This window comes from Papilio xuthus, unplaced genomic scaffold, assembly GCF_000836235.2.
Source record: "Papilio xuthus unplaced genomic scaffold, Pxut_1.1 DF828142.1, whole genome shotgun sequence".
Lineage (NCBI taxonomy): Eukaryota > Metazoa > Arthropoda > Insecta > Lepidoptera > Papilionidae > Papilio > Papilio xuthus.
The window spans coordinates 1,683,958-1,706,869 of record NW_013530507.1 but is presented as its reverse complement, the minus strand read 5'-3'; the positions used below and the strand labels follow the sequence as shown (position 1 = coordinate 1,706,869).

General features: G+C 32.1%; 1 protein-coding gene across 1 annotated transcript; it reads left to right on the top strand.

Moving 5' to 3' along the window:
* The first annotated feature begins 1,027 nt into the window (after nucleotides 1-1,027).
* On the top strand, nucleotides 1,028-21,141 carry CSP9 (chemosensory protein 9). Its single transcript, XM_013307696.1, has 5 exons — nucleotides 1,028-1,362; nucleotides 12,582-12,788; nucleotides 13,483-13,666; nucleotides 16,292-16,402; nucleotides 20,568-21,141. Exons 1-5 carry the CDS (start codon nucleotides 1,155-1,157, stop codon nucleotides 20,758-20,760), a joined length of 903 nt encoding a protein of 300 aa, XP_013163150.1. The 5' UTR covers nucleotides 1,028-1,154; the 3' UTR covers nucleotides 20,761-21,141.
* The last annotated feature ends 1,771 nt before the right edge of the window (nucleotides 21,142-22,912 follow it).

The window sequence follows — 22,912 nt, the reverse complement described above, 5'->3', positions numbered from 1 at the left end:
GAATATGCCACTTCCTACTAAATGTTCGGCGACAACTTTCATGTGGGTGGACATTGAGGTCGTCGACATACATAATATACATGTGAATTTTGTAATATTAACAAGACGATATAATAGACAATCGAAAAAGATTTGTCATCTCACGGTCGTAGCCTAGAGGGTTAGGTTCTTCTTCTTCGTCGTTACAGTCTTGTCAGACTGGTCGTGGTCATCAAGTATCAGTGACCCGATTTAACAGGCGCCGCCACTCCTCCCTAGTCGCTGCCTTATTAGTACATTGGTATAGGGGGACATCTACAGCCGCTCTTATGTGGTCGGCCCACCTCATAGGCGATCTTCCTCGTGGTCTGTTGCCCTCAACTTTCCCCTGCTCCACCCCAAGAGGGTTAGGTTAGGTAAGATTCACTTTTTAGCGTTGCTTTGTCTTTCTCCATAAAGCTAAAATACTAATTTTTGTAACATCATTTTGAGATCCTAACCTCTAAGTACTGTTTTGAAATTAGAGAGCACGGGTAAAGCAAAGGCAAGTCTAACAAAATCTTAATAAAATCACAAATAATTACTGCATAAATTGTTTTAAGTGTCATTTAATTAAATATGCGAAGAGACTTTCAATTTAACTCGCAAATATTTTAATTTTTTTTTCCTTTTAATAATTTAATGCTAATGTGTTTTATTACGCATGGATAATAAAAGTTGAAAAAAATTATAATATAAAAATAAAATAAGTGAAACCAGAACTAACTAGTATTTACCGTAATAACTGGCCTCTATAATATGAGCTAAATGTCTGACCTTAAAAAGTAGAATATTATTTTAGTCAACTTCTTACAGTTAATTAAAATCAACTAAATCTTGCAAGGTTATCTATAAGCTAATTACTACGTGACACTTTATTTTTTAAAAGATTATAGAGATATACATTTTTTTATTTTATTAGATAAATCCTTGAAAGAGAACTTATTTTGGACGTGCTACTGGCCGGTGAGAAAGCGTCATACATGTACTTAACTTTGCAACATACCGGCGCTCACGCGCGCTATAACAACACGCAACGCCGAGCCGTGCGGACGGTCGCCGCCATTTTTCCGCGGGAAAAATTCGCGCCAATATTATGTGAATTTGAATTACGAATTGTTTCTTCAAGTGTCAATATGTTTTTTGTGCTGGTTGCATTTGTTGGCGCTTGCAACGCTGTCTATGGGCAAGATGTAAACACAATGATGAACATGCCTAAATACGATGCAAGATACGATTACTTGGATGTGGATGCGTTGTTTAATAGCAAGAGATTAGTTAGGAACTATGTGGACTGTTTAATTAATTCTCAACGGTGCACACCTGAAGGGAAAGCTTTGAAAAGTAAGTCTTTACAATGTAGCACTTCATTTATGTACATATGTGCTTCAAAGAATACTGTTTTGTGTATTCTGATAAAATCTTACTGCAACTTTCAAATTTGCAAATCAAAATGCAACCGAGCTTGTTTTCAACTAGTTTAAAGGTTAATTTAATGTATCCGTTTCTTTTTTATTTTTTATTCTATCTCAATTAATTAAGATTCATAGAAAATTATTGCTTACGTAAAGAGAAAATACATGTTTGTTTTCGGTTTGTGATTATTCGCCGTGCATCTATAGGGAGCCAAAGATTAAGTCAAAAAGGGATTAGGAGGGATGCTAGCCAACCATAAACAAGAATTTATTGAATGTGTTAGTTAGTCGTGTCAAAGATTCTAACTTAAATTATTACGTTGGCGCAAGTAAACAATAACAACGAAGTATATATTCTAAAATGTTAATACCAATTAAACTTTTATTAAAATATCTAATTAAAACTAAAATAACAAAACAACTTAACTACCGTAATATTACAACTTAAAGGTTATTTTTTTTTGGGATAAAATAAAATTATAGTTTTTTTATTATCGAGATAATTTATTAAATTTACCTAAAAAAGGTTAATGAATAATTCAGACAGAACAAAAACAAATTTAATTAGGCAATTAAGAACATATTATTACTAACGTACAGGTTGGAGATGATATCTTTGTTTTTTTGCAAGACAATGAGAGGGAAGACAGTTTATTTTTTTTTATTTTGATTGAAATATTAGCAGATTTCTTTTTTTGCAAATTTACTAATATTTCTTTAACCATTCCAACTAAGCTCTAGGCTTGTGCTAGGATATGGTTTACGACAATAGTCGAATGGTGGGATTCGAACCCCTGACCTAGTGGTCGGAAATTCGTACCCTTAACCATTAGGCTATTGACGCTTCAAAGTATATGTACAGGCGATGGAAACCCACACTTAGCGGAACAATCAAGAATTTAGAACAAGGTTTACAGCACAGAACATCACTTAGAGAGAGTGATTTTCAAATTAACATAACTCACACCCGTAACCCAGTAGGGTAGGCAGAGACCATATAACGCGGTCCTTACATACCTCCCTGCTTATTCTACATTCAAATTTTTAATTGTTTTTTTTTTTTAAATCAACCATTTGTTTAATAATTACACATATTAATCTAGTAATTTTACACCATATAAAATGGACGAACAAGGAATAAATTTAATTGGAATTTTATTTGTATTTTTTTAAACTATTTTAACTTGTTTTTTCATCAAGAAGACATGCTAAATCATATAAGTTACCTATAATATGTTATTATTACAGTTCCACTCCATTTATATCGTTACCCGTTATGTTGATATCAGTTGTGAAAATAAATACGTGACAAAAAATGTTTGAAATTAAATGTCGGAACTGAATTATTGAAATATTTTTACAGGCCAGGGTAATTTAGTTTTAACATTATATTATATAAACTTATTATAAAAACGGATACGATTAAAGAAAACTTCCGGAATACTTAAGTTACATAAGCAAGACGTAACGAAAGTTAAAATTATAAATCTTAAGACGGATTGATATTTCATAGGCCGTAAAAAAAATATTATTTTCTTCTCGCGTAGGTTTCCACTGAACAAATAATTCTACCAAAAATAATCATCTTTCTAAATCGACAGTCGATTGTTTTTTATTTCATTGTTTTTTCAAATCTTCAATGTTTGTGTTTATTACTATTTGAGATTTTAAAGAAACCAAGGCCAACAAAATTAAAAAAGAGCTTTGCTATATTTTTGGTTTATTTCGAGAGTCATTGGTCACGTTGAACATATTATAATAATTAAGCCGATGGTTAATTGTTGCTTAGCGTATTCAAGCCTTAATATTATTTATTATAATATACTGAAGCAATTTGGGAACAAAACACTTTATTTATTAGTTATTATTGAACGGTGCACACACGTTGAATAAAATCCTTGCAGAATTGGTACCATACCTTTTGTAAAGGGAAACGTGTTACGTTTTATTGCCAGCAAATGCTCTAAGGACATCGAACTCTGACGCATAAATTAACGGCTAAAATGCACATTTTTGATTGTGATTTAATGAAGAAATTAACATTGTATGCTCCCAGAGATTATCGCATTCGAAGATCTAATTTATAACACACTGTAGGTATCTAACATTTTAAATACGTTCCAACATAACCTAAAAATCTCACATAGTAATTCGCACATTCACAATTTATACAAGCAAATAAAGAAAGTAGAGAAATTGGTCAAACATTACGTCACATCCTGTCACCTACAACTCCAATTGTGGTTGGCAAAAATCATGCTTTATTTACATTGCCGCTGCTAGTATTTTTAACAATAAAGATACGGACAAGGCAAAGATACGCCTTTGACTAAATAAATTCGAACGAAATCACTACAGTTTTACGTCTTTATCGACGGATAATGACTAAAAAAATTTACACACTTTCAGCTACAAATCGAATAAACAAACAACTAAAAGAACTTATTGTTCGTCTTACATTTGCGTAGGCGAATGCGCACACGTGACAAGTCCTGTCTCTTTAAAGTCAAAGTCTAAAAGTGTACACTGCGTGCCAGCGGACCGTTGCACGACATAGTTAGCAAGGCCGAGGCATTACACATTCTACTCGCATTTAGTGCTGATCCCTGCACAACGGGATTGATAATATTGAGCCCTACACAATGCATCGCTTAGTAACTTAGTGTATCTTGCATAAGATACGAATAGGGTCAATCAAATTATTATTTTAATGCTTTCAAAAGATTTGAACTCACTTTGTATTCTATTTCCATATGGTAAAATTGTGGTAATACTCGTTGGCATATGTTATTTATTGGAAGTTATCAATCCAGCTTAGTCTAGCTCTCTTATCTAAGTCGAACCACTGATGTAGAAAAAGCGAAAAGCAAACAATCCTAATCTCTTCAACTGCCTAGTCGTAGAACATAGTCTGGAAGAACACAAAGGCGATTAAGTTTTTTTCAATTCCATGCGGACGTAGTCGCGGGCTACAGCCAGTATTAACATACAATACATCCCATTTTTGCTGCTTTAGAGAATATTTATTTTCTGTTTCTCAGAAACTGAAATAATAGAATTGACGAAACAAAACATTTTTCAATAGAACACGATAACAAACTTACGGAAACATAGAGGTGTTAGAGGCGAACATGCTTGCATAATGTTATTGGTCATGCTTGCGTATGAACATGCGATTAACCACTTATATGGGTAACGCGTATAGCATAGCTTTGTCTCCAACAAGATCGGAATAAACAACTCGTTATCGATCGATTATTTTATAAATATAACGTTTGATCAGAATAAATTGTTAATTAAAATTTTTAAGCTCGGAAAAACTCCGTTCAAAATATTTTTATTTCACATACCGTTGGTTTCCGAGACCAAAACATTCGTTTAAAACTTTGTTTTATCAAAACGACAAGCATGTCGATATGTTTTATACAGAGATTTTGGTCTTAAAAATCCTCCTATGTATTGTGTTTGTTTATTAATTTTGTCTCAAATTTCTTGAACTTGTTTTTCTTTTATACGACACAATATGTACCGCAATCCCACATTAACTATACTGTATTGAAAGTCATATGACTTTAAATATATCAAAAACGGAAGATTCATAAGTATCAGTCTCTCATGTTGCCCTTGAATCAAAGCTGGCCATGAACTATGTCAAAAACTGTATTCTTCAGAGTAACATAAAGATTATCATAACAAAGCAAGCACATTCGTGAGTTTCACGTACATATCACACGTACAATCATCAACGGTGTCATTTCGCTTAAGAGAAAAAGTATGAGTTTTTTGTACAAACGGAATATGGGTTTTGTTCTGTGCAAAAAGTCGGCAAAATAGCAGGTCACCCGGCGTTAAGTGACCCTTAGACATCGGCAACAACATAGTTTAGTTTTAATATAACATTTCTCTATTATGATTGTACTAAATGACGACCAGGACTCCGTCCGCACGGAATTTAAAAAAATAATGAATAGCATATGTGTTATATATCTATGCAGTATTTCAGCCAGATTCATGCAGCCGTTCTGGAGATATCTTCATCTATAATAAATATTGGCCTTTATAATATTAGTAAGATTTAACTGAGGTCATATTACACTCGTTTAATCTAGTCTATAACTGGTCGTAAGTAATCTTTGAATTATGTTTACAATTTATATATTCCGATTTATACGATACTTATTAAAGTGTTTTATATGTATGCAAATTTTAATGGATTGTAACTGGACTTCAAGCAAATACTTATTGTAAATAACAATTTTGTCTGGCTGTAATAACTTAAGGTCGTTGCCTTTTACAAGTTAAAAAAAATCCTAGCTAATGTTATGAATGTAAGATTGTTTGTTTGTCACGTCTATGTTAATTCAATCACAATGAAAACTTCTCTCATGTCAAAAATATTACATCTTTTATCGGCATATTAAACTTAAGCTAATTTACCTGAGATTACCCATAATTCCAATAGTTTTTCATGTTAAATCTTACTAATATTATAAACGCGAATATTTGGATGCAGGGATGGCTCAATTTTTATCGGAAGATATTTCTAGAAGGGGTGCATGGATTTTGCTAAAATTTGGAAAAGGTCTAATCTGTAAACAGTCTGGAAGAACACACAAGCTACTAATAATTTTTTTTAATCATGCGCGAATGAATTCGCATCCGACAGCTAGTTAATGATAGAAGCAAAGCATGCGAAACCGCGGCAATAGCTAGTAATAATATAAAACACCGAATGGTCTAGAAGATATTTAATCGCCGGGTAATATAATTTAAGAGCTTCGAGCTAATTCACGTTTTGTTTTTTTTCTCAAATGTTAATTATTACTTTACGATATTGAAGCGATGTTATGTTATATTTTCGATTAAAAAAACAACAAATCTCCATGTTTAACATCTGGTAAGTTATCTTTAACTTTTTTACAAGCTAAGAAGTAAAAATAACTACTAGGAGTTAATTCAACTGTCCCCAATGGACAAAAAACAATTAAAATATTTTTAACTGTGTCAGAAATATCTGATACGTTAGGACACTTCAACGTTCTAACAATGTTCCGATGAATCCAATAAGCTGCTCGCCTTGTGATACCACGACAAAGCAAACCTTCATTGATATAATATGCATGACTTCCTGCAATCGCAAAAAGCATTGAAAACAAACCGTTATTCATATTTTGTAGTACTTCTACCTTCTTTCCTTTGTAAAAACGGAGCTTAAATATATTTGAACTAAACAATCATCGTTTATTCGGTATTTTCTTAACTAATACAATGATAATAGGCGTATTAGTAACTGTATGGTTGACTATAGCCTAGTCACCCAGTAGGGACATATATGACGTAACGAGACGTATTCATTTATTTTAACGTATTACAAGATTCAAACTTATAACAGCTCGTGGTCAGCTCACCACATAGCTACGAAGGTCATGGTCAGTTGGACCCACTGCGTAAGGAGAAAAATGTTTACAGATGCACCCAGAATTCCTTTCTATCTTTTCGTTAACAAAAATTGTGCTTAATGCATAGTCTCATGCGGAATATTAAACAGTCATACAGTTTGGATAGAACTATACTTTTTATTTTATTTGCGACCTTTATACTTGACGTATGAATAAATTAAAAAAAATTATTTAACTTATGTATACATTTTAAAAATAAAATGTTTTATATGTTATATTTTTCAATTAAGCCTGAATTTTAGTGTTAAAGATACCATTAGTTTAATGAGGAAGTATTTTTATAATACAATGACTTTAAATTTATGTACATTTAACATTCATTTAAATAACTTAAGTAAAAAAAAACTTTATTACTTTTTAAGTTATTTTACTTTCCGCTTGGTATTTGTTTTTACCGAGAAATGATTCAAATGAAAGGAAACAGCGATATTATATTATAGATAAAATACAAAAGGTTACTGACAAGTTTTTACTTAAATACAATATTGTCAGACAATTTTATTAAGTACTAACTATTGCCCGCGAGTCCGTCCACGCGATTAAAAAACCTGGTAGCCCATGTATTCTTATAGTCCAAATTTAGATTTTTTAACGCACATCAATTGGAACATGAAAACAATCGCATTTATTATATTAGTAAGACAGCTTCGAAGTATTCTGATTTGATGATTGTAATAACTAAGTCACTGGCATCCAATTTATTTAATCGCACGACAGTAGGACAATAAACAAAGCTACTATTGTGTCATACAGCCTTGACTGTGAACGCAAGTGCGATAGATCTATTCTGTTAAACATTCACACAATAATTACGTAAAACAACTACACAAACTTCTGTAATAACTCGAGTAGTCATGGATTTGACAGTGGAATGTATAGGGGACTTGCTGTCGCTGGCAGCTTCGATCGTGCGGAATTAAAAATAAACGTAATGTCTAAGTGTCCTTCCAGACTATGTTCTATATCAATGCCAAATTTCATCGCGATCAATGCAGCCGTTTTATACATACCTTCAAACAAACATTAATCCATCCAAACAATTTATTTAGTTAAATTAAAATCACAAAAACTATGCAAATTTTCGATTACGTTGAAAATTATATGAAGTAATGCGTTGCACGTAAATCCGTGATCAATTGTCATATTTAGCTTGATAATAAAAGTTACACGGACATTATTGTAAGTTACAAGGTCAGTTACCTAAGAAAAACATTCGTATAAAAACCCAATGGTTCAAAAAGAAACTTTATAAAAATGTATTTTTACATGTCGCAGAAAACAAATTTAAAACTGTAGAAATTCTATTCTGTCTATTAAATAATAAACTATCATTGATTTTTTTCTTATTCATCTTACATCTTACTAATATTATAAATGCGGATGTTTTGATGAATGGATGGATGTTTGTTTGAAGGTATCTGGAGAGTGGCTCAATGGATCTCGCCGAAATTGGGTATAGATGTAGAACATAGCCTGAAAGAACACATAGGCTACTAATTAAGTTATTTTTATTCCGTGCGGACGGAGTCGCGAGCTTCAACTAGACACCTTGACGAAAGTTTGAATGAATGGATAGATGGATGTTTGTTAGAAGGTAAACTCCGGCACGGCTGCATAGAGACGCGGGAGACAGCTAGTTCTATTTATTTTTTATACGCGTAGTAAACACTATTTATTATTCATTAGGAGTCGCAATGAAGTTATATTTACTACGAATAAAGTGATTCATTGTGTGAAACGATTACTTTGTTAGAATTTCAAAGGATCGGTACCCGGAAAGATTCACTTATCTATTTATAAATATTTATAAGAACTTTATTGATTTATTTAAACATCTAATAGAAAGTTAAATCGTACTGCAAAGAACAAGTTGATAAATAACATTTTACATTTACTTTGCCTTAATGGAAAGTCCTGGAATGGCGTCCACGGACGGGTCGACGCGGCGTGGGTATACATCCCGCAAGATAGGCCGATGAACTGTTCAAGGTTGCAGGATGCTCGATGCCGGCGCCATAGGACCGGGTAATGTTGCAATCTATGTGGAAGGTGATATCAGGCTGATGATGATGATGATTCATCATCCTTTATTAAATATCTTGCCGTAAAATTTAGAGTAATTTAAGCCTTTATTTCTTATACAAATGAAATTAAATCATTAGCTTAACAAAACAGTTCTTTGTTGTCGGTGTACGGAAATTGTTATAATTCATCTCGTGTGTAAAAACTCATCACAAGAATAATAATAAACTCATACTAAGTATCTGCTGTAAAAATATCGCTCACTTTGCATAATCACCGGGATTAAAAAAAAACTTGTATCACGGCTTAAAAACATTATATCGTGGCACATATTGGTATTAAAACGTTCATATTTAAATTAACTACTTAGACCGCATTAAGAGACGTATAATAACTATGAAAAAAATAAGTAATCTATAAAATAAACCAAGTATAATATAATACTTTTTACAATCTTCAATTAGACATACAATTAAGAATTCAATATTATGGGCAATTCATTCCGCCCGTTCCGTAAAATGACAATTAAATAAAAGAAAGAGATGTAAGACCTTGCCAATGAAATCTCTGTCTCTCTCTCGCATCTTTGGTCATACGAATGTGTGTTTTTATTCATTCCTCCTTATTTGCTCTTTGAACTTTTTAACTTCTTTTTTCAAAAAAACCAGCGGAAATTGCATGTTATATTACGATTCACACATGTATATTGGAAAATTTCGTAAAACTCGCCTGGCCCGGTTTTAGCAGATGCCTTCTCGACTACTTTTTGCGCATGTCTGACAACGCGTGTGCATGATTGATGGGAATGTTATAATCTAAATCATCTTATTATTTCTTCATACGATAGGTATTTGCCAGTAAAAAGTCATGTAAAGCATTATTATGTTCCTATATTTTATTTAAAACTGGCTGTCGCCCGCGACTCTGCGTGGATACATAAAAAAAACTTAATTAGTGTAGCCTATGTGTTCTTTCAAACTATGTTCTATACGTGTGCCAAATTTTAATCGAAACCCGTTCAGCCGTTCTAGAGATGTCTTTAAACACCCATCCATCCATCCATATTACATACATCAAAACATACGCATTTATAATATTAGTAAGTTAAATAAAAAGACATAAATACGAAAAAAATGAATAAATAGTATCCTATGTCCGTCTCCTGGCTCTAAGCTACCTCCTCACCAATTTTCAGCCATATAGGCAAAGCCGTTCTTCAGTTATAAATAGTGTAACTAACACGACTTTCTTTTATATATAGATAATTTTGTAGAAGTAAAGTAACAAATTTTTAGTTAAGTATTAAATTTTAATTAGATGATTTTGTTATTGCTTTAAGCCTGTAATTAAGTTAATTACCGTTTTTAGACTACCTGTAATTAATTTTTTCGTTGATTCTGATGGATGTACAAAAAATAAAAAATAAATTGACTCGTCTAATTAGGTTATTTGTTAATGCCGAAAACTAAAGATGAATAAAAATTTAAGTCGTAAGACAGCGTAGCTTCCATAGGCTCGAAATTAGTGACAAAAGGCGCGATGTGACAGCAGTGCAATTTTTTTTCGGTATTACCAAATGTCCTCTATTAATTGGTGAAGTCAATTTATTATTTTTTATCAAAATTAAGTAATTGACCAAAAAGAGCTTAGTCCCCATATTTTATAAACATATAAGTAAGGTGACCTTTGCAGAGTTTAAAAAAAATAATAATGTTGATATGAATTTTAGTTTGCAAAACACAATCCTTCAGTAAAGTCGTTACATATTCATCACACGCCTGCTGTTTTTATGTAGCATCTTTGAATTATGACAAAAAAGTTTGTAAGTAACAATAAAATGTTAAGGACAAAAGTTCAAGATCGTTGCGACTTTTTAAGACGTTTGTTTTTTAATATGTATATGTCTCGTATACGACAAGTTATTCTGTTAGAAAAAGCAAAAAAAAAAACAAATAATGTTTTTGACAGCGCAAAATCGCAATAAGATCTCATTCAGTTATGACTATAGAAATAACTTATTATGGTAGCCATAAAACCTTGTACTAAAAATAAAAATATATATAAATGTAATGCAAGAAATTGGATGGTTTACCTCAGATTTTAAGGCCCTTTGTTACAAAATGAAATAGCACGACTTTAGAGTCATAAGCTATAAAATGTCTACTCTATGTCATCGTGGTCTACTCTATGGTAATGTACAACTATTCGATAATCTGTTCCGATTATTTACAACACCTGACTAATATGATTGTTAGAATTTTTTAGGTCAAGATTTTTCTGATTGAGCTATCTAAATTATTTCAAAGTTCACATTAAAACTTATTAGGTAATTTCCATTAATCTGCTTGCATTTTAAATTATTGACTAGATAAAGACTAGATGATGTATTATTTCTTTTCCAAATTTGGATAGTGGAAGACTTCTTTTGGTTAAGGAATATAATTAACATTTAAATCACTAAAACACAGTGGTAGACCATGAATAAAGCCCACGGGAAACCGAATTGTTATTCAGTATTTTTCTTTTTTTGTTTGTAACAAGGCAGTATTGTTTAGCATTTAAGGCATAATTTTAACATGATCCTAATAAAATATAAGATCATAAAATAAAAAGCAGTAATAATCAATCATAGCTTTTTTGTAAGAACAAAATAATCGTAAATCCCAAACGATTATTTACACAAATTACTTAAAGGTCTTAATAAACAAAACAAAAAAATCATCCTACGTATCTAATGGTGTCCCTGTAACACGAGTGTACTGTTTATGACCTATTTTATTTTTTAATCTGTAGAAAGGCCAAGGTGGTCACATCAAATTTTAAACGTATTTTATGTGACCGCCTAGCAGGTAATTTACTTATAAGTTGAGGAATTAAGAATTGTAAGTCTCGAAATACAAATACGATGATAGGGTGATTCTTATCCTTGACTTGAAAGGGGGATTTGCGGGGGCAATGCAATAGTATAGAACAATAAGACTAGACTTTATGTGTCTTAAAGTCTCCAATACTGCCGAAAATATTTTATAAATATTTTTATGCAGGCCGACATCCTCATTGTTAAAAAAATAAATTTATAATTCTAATCCTCCTTCATGAAACTAATTATAAATTTATTACTCGCCATTAAAGTCATTATATTTTATGATTGAACCCAACCGACCAAAGCGCGCAACCAACAAACAATATTGTTTCCTTTTATGCTTCCTTTTTTACTAAAAGCGTTGATATTTGATATTTCAAAGTTTTGCTTTAGAGACAATTCATCTTAATGGTAGAAATTATTTTTACATTATAATACTAGCAGAGTAAAATAGGAACTTTATTGCATTCTACTAAAAGATGTTTTATTTATCTTGCTCATTAATCTTGTAACCATAAAGTTTAGTTTTCATCTATTTATGATTCACTAGTTGTCGCCCCCGACTCTATCCGCGCTCGATAAAAAAACTTAATAAGTTGCCTATGTATTCTTCCAGACTATGTTCGACATCTGTGCGAAATTTCAAAAACATCCATCGAGTCGTTCCGGAGATACCTTCAAACAAACATCCATCGATCTAAACTTTCACATTTATGATATTATAAAGATCTAGCTTTGACAAATTAGGTTAAGACACTGCCAACATCTCAATGCTAAAAAATAATTCTAGTTTTTCTCCAACAGGGTTACTTCCAGAAGCATTAAGAACGAAATGTGTCCGCTGCACAGAAAGGCAGAAGAGAACAGCAGTGAAGATTATTAAAAGACTTAAAAGCGAATATCCTGACGAGTGGGCTAAACTGGCATCGAAATGGGACCCAACTGGAGACTTCACAAGATACTTCGAAGTGTTTTTAGCAAATGAACAATTTAATACCATATCTGGAAATAGTAAGTTTTTTATATTTGTTTTTTATTGCCACACATGAAGTGGAATAAGAACAAATCCCATTTATTGATGACGATGATTCGTTTTACATTAAATTAATAAGACCTACGGTGAATGTAAGAATGGTTATAATGCTAAAGTTACGATTTAGATATATAGAATAAACGCAGTGTTTTATAATCTTCCAGGCGTCTAGACTTTTTTTCAAAAACTTGCATCTTACATAACCTAAAATTGGAGGAAGGAAAAGATTACATTCCATTGTAAAGATTAATATGTTCGTTTAATTAAAGTATGACCTCGTAGGCATTTTTAACTTCCGAGGTGACTTTGTTACATGTCTGTAAATAGAAATGTGGACGTGACGAAACAATTAAAGAATTGAGGATAGAAAGAAAATATTGAGCATCGCGAGGTCGTTTCAATTGTGATTTTATTGCTCTCGCCTTGACCGTCAATAGTACGGACCTTCAATTGTCAAGTTCAATTTGTTATCATTAAGAATGTTTATGTTTTAAAGTTCTCATTTAACGTGGAATTCCACTACTGTGACACTTGTAAATATTGTCGTTTATTCTCTTAACAAGTGACACGACAGCGGCAGTGGATAACTATGGTTAAATTTATTCATGTGGCCATTATCAATGTCAGCATATCTTTTTAACACTGAAAGTATTGTATCAAATTATTTTACAGGTGATAATCCAAGTTCTCCACAACCCCCAGCACAGCCTGTGCCGCAGCCTAATCTGCTGTCTGTATTGTCAACCGGATCCTCAACATCACGGCCACTCACCAACCCGACTACTATATCACCATCGCCCCAACAACCACAAAAACCAACCATATCTACACCACCCAGACCTTTACTACTTAACAGGTAACAAAAATTTTTCTTTTATTGGGTACAGATAATAAAAACAGGCAATTCGTAAAAGTGTTATGTAAAAAACATTGGAATGGACTAAACATTTTGTACTCACATATAAAGTATTAAGACTGAAAAACGATTCTGATTTTTTGTATCATCATAATAGTTGATTAGACAATTCAGCTCAAGCTAAACATAGGAAATGACTTAAAAGAAAAAACTGGACATGACAACTACAGTACAAGGATCTTCTGACATTTTTTTGACATTGTCAGAAGTGCGTTAAAGCACCATAATAATTAAGTGTGATCGGGCAACATAACGTCAGGTTGTCGGTCTATATTTATTTATAAGATAATTTGTTTAATTTTGACACCAAATGTTAACAGGAAAAACATCCAGATTCGTTACGACGAGTTCGTTAAAATACAAGAAATGCCACAATTAATTGTTAACCAAATAAGAGCATATAACAAGCACGATAATCCAAAAAAAAATAGTAATTGCTATTATTAAAAGCTATTAAGGTATATTTTGCAAATAAAAACATTACAAGTCTTCTTATGGAATTACCCAAATCGCTTTAAAGTACGCAAATAAACTTGATTTAAAAAAAACATCGATGTTTACTGCGGAGATTTGTTAAAACAACTTTAAATATTTTTAATTACATGATAAATAAAACTAGTTTTATAATATTTTTATTGTTTTCAATATCGATGTTTCCAGCATGCTTCTGTGTACTTATATTGTGTTTGAATTACAATTACTTTTGGGTAAAATTAACTCAATAACCTTAGCGTCGGTGGCTCAGAGGTTTCAACACTTGACTTGTAATCTGCAAGTCCTGGGTTCGAATCCCACCATGTACCAATGTGTTTTTCGATTTCCAATTTACACGACATTTATCCGACGTTCTTACGGTGAAGGAAAATATCGTGAGGAAATTCAAAGATATGTGTAAAGTCAACCAACGTCATTTGGCCAGCGTGGTTGACTGGCCAAGTCACCCTTAACTTAGAGTAGTCTCCGAGCACCTCAGTGGGGACGTATGGTGTGATGGACGATTGCCCAATTACCCTAACTCCTGCTCACTTTGAAAAGTATAATTAAATTAAAGAATTTGTTTATAACATCAGTTAGGTATAGCTGTAACATCGCGTGTGGCATTGTAATAAATATCAATTAATGTTAATTTCCGTTAAACACGATTTTTTTGTGAAATAGACTTATAAAAATAGTTGCTTAATTTTAATTGACTTCGATAATCTTATCTCAATTTAATTTTTATAGTAAATTCGATATACGTATCTTAAATCTAACATAATTTGATCGAAAGTTAGACTTTGTTAAAGTTACTATAATCTAATTTTTCAGTTACTATAATCTTTTGACAGTGTTAGTGCCCGCTTTAACATCTTCACACGAATTGGCCCGGCTCGCCCGGTGAAATACCACGACCACACAGAAGATAGGCGTAAAGTGGAAGCAATCCCACGTTTCGTCTGATGAGTGTGCGTACCGGAGGCCTCATACTAAATGAGGCCTAATTTAGTCCTCTTTCCCTTCCCACCCTTTTTCTTATAAGGAAAGGATGGGAAGTGGAAGAGGACTTTCCGAATGAGAGGATGCATGGAAAGGGAAAATATTTTTTTCCGTGCATCCTCTCCTCCGTCGATTAAAGGTTAACAACGCATATGCAGTTGCGTATGTCTATGGGCAACGGTCGCTTCGCTATTTCAGCGATTTCAGGTGGCTACTCGCGAGTTTGTCGCCATATGATATGAAAAAAAATTAAAAGTTTGGATGGATTTATAGGTTTTTTTATCTGTGTGAAGTTTAGAATAGAAATAGGGCGACTACTCTTTTTAATTCCACCCGATCTTCGTTTAAAGAAAGAAAAACTAACTTTTAAAAGGCTATACGAAATATGTCAATAACACACAATATAAAGACTGTGGGAATAATCTACAATTAGCGTGGATTTCCACTGTTACACGCATACAAAAACATGATTTTACCATCTCAATTTTTTCAAAGATAATGAGAAGGATGTGAATATGTTCGTTATGAGTGTCACGCTAGTGGAAACGTATTGTTACGCTTGATACTGCACATTGTTCTCAGACATGTAATTGTGTAATCAAATAGCAATGGATTAACGTTACACTATTAAATAACTAGTTGTTAACGGTTACGTTATTTTAAAGTAACAGTTAATTTTTGATTTAACGTTTATTAACAACCCGTTTAACGACTCTGGATCTGATATGAACTGGTTGGAATATTTTTTAAGTGGTTATACCCATTTTATTTTATTTTAATAAAAAACCTAACCATACGTGTTTGCATTCGATATCTTGAGATGGTCTTCATCTTTTTTTTTATTAAACACAGATTCGCAAATCGCTTCCAAAGTGTATTTTTGTGTCTTACGTAATTTGAATACCTCTCAAAATTATTCTTCTGTTTTAATCTTATCATTATTATTAGCATGATAATAAGATGTTTTTTTTAAGTATAATATACTTTTTAATTCGTGTTGGTCAACAACAAGACAAATTTTGTCATAAAAATGGTGTAGTTTTTTTTAATTACATTGTAATATTTTTTGGAATGTAACCTCGTTTCCAGGTTCGCAGATGATGGAGAGTTGATGATCAGTAGTCCATCATCAGCAGTGGCTACTCCAAGGACAACTGTTCCACCTATCAACTCCCGCTCACCTACTACGATGCGGACAAGGTAAACATAAATAAATACATACCATCTCATTAATATTATAAATGCGAAACTTTTTGATGGTAGTATAGATGGATGGATGTTTGTTTGAGGGTACCTCCATTGCGGCTCAACAGATCACGATGCAATTTGGCATGGACGTAGAACATAGTCTGAAAAAACACATAGGCTACTTATTATTATTTTTTATTCTGCGGACGGAGTCGCGGGCGGCAGTTATTATATTATAAATCTTGAGACAGGTCCTTTTCACGAGAGTACTCAGAGGAGAAATTTGTGATAATAAAATATTTATTTAAACATTATTATCGTATTTATAATAGTTATTTGAATAATTAATGATGAGAAAGCTTTTTAGTGGCAACGGGCCTAATGTTTATCATTATTATAAATGCTTCAATTTCACCCAACGTTACCAGACAACCTTTGAAGTTTAATTGGATTATTTCATCGTAAAAAAAGTTGAATAAATAACTGTAATTTAAAACAAAAAAATTAGAACGTTGCCATAAGAAATCCGTTATGCGTAATCTAATTTCGAATTCTTTAATTTAATAAGCCCGTATAACGGTTGTATAGACAAAAACAAAAGAATTCCAAGATTTTATCTATGTCCATTTATTTAATCTGTGCAAACAATAAAATTGATCAGTGGTTACGCAAAGATTGGCAACAATATTTCAAATCGACATACGAAATTAAACTCAAATGAGATAATTTTTGCGGCGATGTATTAAGAAAGTTGATGTAGATATGTGTTTGCACTGCCAATACATTCACGTAAAACATGTTTTTGTTTCTCATACTGTGTCTTCATTAACAAGACACTTTTATTTATACATATAAGTATTAATATAAGTAGATTCACGGATACATAGTGACAAAACAGTTATCACAAAACGTTTATGAGAAATTTCGTACATTACGTCGAACAATTTCCGTGTTTGCTTTTTGACTTTAATATATCGGTGTCCTCATGACCCACATATTTGTATCCAAGCATTTTTTATTACTCTAACAAACGAGGGTCAATAAATCTACGAGTTTCACACTACACTATTCAAAAACTCTAGATATTTAAATGTGCAAATAATTTTCATTAGCACACCAAAGTACAAAACTATGTTTCACATTTTAACCTCAAAATTACTGATTAAATTTCTCAGACATACATTGTCTAAAAGCTTTGAGCAGCAAGTTTTAACTACGTATATAGCACATGCATTTAATTAATATAAAATATTTCCTTCTAAGCCAATCTATTATTTAAATACGATCAATTTAAATATATTTTTATATAGATAAAAAAATAATTACTGTTCGTTAGTCGCGCTAAAACTCGAGTACGACTGAACGGATTTATCTTATCTTGATCTTGAAATGTTCGTGGAGCTCTAGGGAAGGTTTAAAAGGTGGAAAAATTCGAATAATTGCCGGGAAACCTTTACAACAGTCCTTTTCTTTATCCCATATAAACGGCTAAATGGATCTCGCTGTAACTTGGTATAGATGTAGAACATAGTCTGGAAGAACACATAGGCACAATAATTGTGTTTTTTTTAAATACACGCGGATGGAGTCGCGCACGATAACTAGTACTGCATATTTACAAGATGTATTTATCGTATTATTAAGCGTGCAGGATGGGTTGACAGCTGCATCAATTAAGCATCAGCGGTACATACAATTTAAATGTGTTACTGGAAATATGTTTAATGTTGTTATTTTCCTTTTTAACGCTACATTACATCTGTACAATTATCATGTTCTTAATGCATAGTTAATTCTCATTTAATTACTTCCGGACGATTAAGATCACAATTTTCCATTCGCCTTATCTAACATTCGAGAAAACTAGTCTGAGAACCATCATTAGTGTGAAATATACGATCACTTGTGTTATTATGGTGATACATACTCTGTAATGGAAATTATTCCATTATATATTTAAAACAGAAAAATAATAACCTAAATAACAACTGATATTAAACATAACCTTAAAAAGTATGTTAGATGGAGAAAATTCTCTTTGCTTATTATTTCCTTCCACAATAACATAACTCACGTCTGTAATTCAAAGGGGTAGGCAGAGACCACGGACTTCCATTTGGCGCGGTCGTAACACATCTCACTTCTATACTGGAGGCCTAATTAATGTTATCTTTCTTTTTTTTGTTGTGACTGAGTAGACATTATTTACCTTGAAGAGGCATTTATAGCTTGAGGTGACCGGGCGGAGATGGCGCTTAGTCTGAACCTCGTTTAAGAGTAACAAGACTCAAGGGCTCCCTCAGGAGCCTCAGCTCGGGCTGTTACTTCTTTATTTTTACCGGATTGGGGCAGTAGTCTTTCCCTTAGCACTCTGTTCTTATTGGAAAAGGATGGAAAGGGAAAGGGATTTGATGGAGGATAGCACGCATAGGAAGGGGAAATATTCTCTTTCTGTGCGTCTCCTTCTTCGTTGGTTAAAGGCAACGCATCTGCAATTTCGGATGTCTATGGGCAGCGCTTCACCATTTCGAGGAATTCAGATGGCCGCATGCTCGTTTGCCACCTTTTTAAAAAAATATTTATACATCTACGCATACAGGCACGTCGGTTTCGGTTGATCTTAATATTATTTATACGTAGTTGTTATTATTATTCGACACAATTAGGAAACTTAAGTTTTACTAGTTTGCCGGCTTCTGTTATTAAAAGTGTTCGGTATGTTATATTTACCTAGTAGTTACAAGGAATTACACAAGTGGATAGCTACAATTATCTCATGGTCTGATGATGCTCACACGCATCTTTATAATTACGTATCGTTCCACACACTGGCCACTTTGAGGTTAAAAAAAATCCATTCAACAAAAAAAAATATTTATGTTATTAATTGTGCGCTGAATAACGAGCTTACAAATTATTATAACGAAGATTATTTTCCATCTAAATTAATGATTTGAAGAGTAATAATATTTATTTAATTAATATTTTTAAATTCTTGATGTAATAAAATTTTATCCTATGATTTGGCGGATATTTTCTTTTATTTCATTGTGACTTTAAGTAGCCTAAATATATAATAGTCATATATTCATTCAATTCGTATTACATAAGTATCATAGCGTGGTCTACTGTCAAAATATCTGCACAAAAACTGTTTCTATTTCAGAGGAATTACTTTGGGTTTCTGAGCCCAAAATCCCTGTCATTATCTTTGATAAAACAGAAATAGCAATCTATACATATAAAAGAAAGTCGTGTTAGTTACACTATTTATAACTCAATAACGGCTTTACCGATATGGCTGAAAATTGGTGAGGAGGTAGCTTAGAGCCAGGAGACGGACATAGGATTTATTCCTTTTTTTCGAATTTACGCCTTGAAGAGCTGCTTTTTATTTAACTTACTAATATTATAAATGCGAATGTTTAGATGAATGTGGATGGATGGATTTGTGTTTAAAGATATCTCTAGAACGGCTGAACGGATCTCGATTAAATATGACATATGTATATAACATAGTCTGAAAGAACACATAGGCTACACTAATTTTTAATTTAAAAAAAAGTTTTTTATATGTCCACGCGGACGGAGTCGCGGGCGACAGTTAGTATGTTATAAACAAGGATTTTGGCAGCAGAAACCAACGGTGAAATAGGTTAGATGCGAGTTAAATGGTTGTCAAGGTGTTCGCAACATCACTTTAATGTCATTTATAAGTTAACAATGGCATTAACAGCTTGTAATTGTAGCAAATTCAAGTTTAATTGTTTAATATAATGATAGCTCATTGTATTGCCTAAGAATTATTACATATCAAGAACTTAACGTGATGACAATTTTTTCATATGTATGACTTCTTAATAACTTTAAGGAAATCGTAAAAAAATATGATTCTAAAATTATATACAATCGTAATATGCTTCATAAAACATGCTTTATGATTTCTTTGATATTTAAAATAAAAATAGTTATTTAAAACCAAAGAATTTAAAATATCTCGCCTTCAAAGTTGTATCAACTTTTGGTTATCACTGAATTTTAAGTGGTTTATTGTTTAAAAATTAAAAAAAACTAATTCGTAGCAAGCCTCACTCAGGATAGGTAGGTATGTCAATAGACGACAAAAATTATAATGATATTAATAATAAAAAAATAATCAACTGTTTTTTTTCTCCAGGCCAACACCAGTGGATTGGGCGGCTGTTGGTTTTGACACAATGCCAACCGTGTTCACATATCGACCGATTGACAACAATGAAGCCTACACAACAGCAATCACTTTCATCGATCAAATCGGAAACAAAATTATTCGTACAACCGAATTCGTCGCGGACATATTGAAGAATACTGTTCGAGCGGTCGTTGGCTGAACGCGACCAAAGCCGATGATAATCTGTTAAAAAAAACGGATTATTGGCTGTTATTTTGATAGCATAACTATTTATTTTTAATTTTTAGTTTGCTATACTTTGGCTGAACGTCAATTTCCCGTTGGGCCTACCGATTAATCGGCCCAGCAGCATTTTTTACCATTGAATCTATAGTAAAAATATCCGTTGAGACTATTGATCAATAGGCCGATCGGCCCAACAGGAAATACTCAGGCCCTTGCCTTTAATTAATTTATTGAAAAGTAAAATATTACTGAAAGATGTAGCTTTAAGTTGCGACAATTTTCAAACAATGGTAAAAAACCTTCGTACAAATGTGTTTTGTCTCGAAAGTCAATTTAAAAGTAAATATTTTGCTGTGAATATGGGGTGTTTGCTTTTTAAAATACTATTAAAATCCATTTAGGACTTTCTGATTTAGGATAGTATTAAGAGTTTCACAAATTACTAATTGTAAAGGAAGCATATAGTATATTATTATTATATGTATAGAAAAAATGGTTGTTATTAAGAGAAAAAAAATATCGTAACCTTTTGCCAATACTGATTATATTTAAGAAATATCAAATATACAAAACAAAATCCCAAAATTTTAAATTTCCACATCTAATATTATGTTTATTATTTTACAGTACGAGAATATATTTTTCTGGTCAATACAATATAACCGTGATTAATGTACAATTCGATGTTTCATCATTAAATGTAAAAATTGTTAAATGTTAATAAATTAAATGTCTTTAGAAAGTCTAGTCAAAGAAATCCCGATTGACATTATTTTTATATTACAAGAATAAATCTTTTAAATATGTATATTTTAAAAAAAATTTTTAGTACAACACACTTGAAGGCTTCTCCAAAAAGAAATTATAAATGGAAAAATACAAAAAGGAGTATCATAAGAGTAAATTATTTAAGTTGTCAGAGATTTTAGTCTTAAGTTGTATGTTTTAGCTTTTTACGTAATGTATTTGACACATAAGTGTTTTAGTTTGTAAGCGCCTATTATATTTTTAAAGCAAATATTTGTGTTTAATTTTTCTGCTTCCATGAATCTGATTTGACATATTTCCGTATTTAATACAATTCTACTTCAAATCAACCAAAAAATATTCTTTTGGGATATTAAAAAATACATCGACCTCCAAGCTGTATTTTGTATGAACATACGTTATCGCATTTCATTAACTATTAATAAAATAGGTATTCTTTACAAAAGTTTATCAAAAATGACAGATAACAAGTGACCCTTAATGTCATGATTGATTGCGCACACATTGGTATACATTTATGTGTTCGTACGTTCGTGTTAAATATTTTTTTATTATATAATACAGTGGCTTTTTTGATTGGGATAAATTAATTTATTCAAAACAAGTTTTTTTTTTAACTGATAGAAATCAAAAAGTAGTTACTCTCGATCTACTTTCTAATGCGAACGATTGTGAAAGTAGTCGAAGAACGTCTTACGATTTTAAAATACTATATTGTTGGCTAGTCATTCGTATTACTCGACAGTTTTTTCTATTAACGGTCCGTTAAAAAAACAATCTTCATACTTTAACCTAAGGAAGGACCTCCTTTACCTTGGGTTTCAATGTCGAGAAAATTATTATTGAAATACAAAAAACATATCGTTATCACAATTTTTTCATAGAAAATGGAAACGTAAGGGTATACAAGTTAGGCACAACACTAGCCTTATTAAAATGTCGACGTTTATGTCCCCTCACTAATGATTCTGACACTTCACTTTATAGTGAAAGCGCGCCACTCGAACCAAAGGATTCTAACTAATAATGTCTAAAACTACGTAACAAACAGCCACGGGTTCCTGTCAAAAACGGAGTAATGATTTGTAACCCTGCATGACGTGTACTTTGAATCTTACTGATATAAAAAGGCAAATCTTTAGATTGATGGATGGATGACTATTATTTTGTATGTCCAAAAGAATGAATCGGATTTGGATGCAATTTGTCGCAAATGTAGAACATAGTCTGGAAGAACGCATAGGCCACTCATATTTTTTTAAATTTAAAAACCTAACGATATCGCGGGAAAACCTAGTTATTCATAAGAAATACTATGGCATTCCCCCATAACACATCTGTTACATAGAGGAAAATGA

Bases quoted from the DNA above. Each gene is read 5' to 3' on its own strand.
- CSP9 (XM_013307696.1), top strand. From the start codon at position 1,155: ATGTTTTTTGTGCTGGTTGCATTTGTTGGCGCTTGCAACGCTGTCTAT. The intron at 1,363-12,581 runs GTAAGTCTTTAC...TTTCTCCAACAG, and splicing joins TGAAGGGAAAGCTTTGAAAA to GGTTACTTCCAGAAGCATTA. The intron at 12,789-13,482 runs GTAAGTTTTTTA...ATTATTTTACAG, and splicing joins TAATACCATATCTGGAAATA to GTGATAATCCAAGTTCTCCA.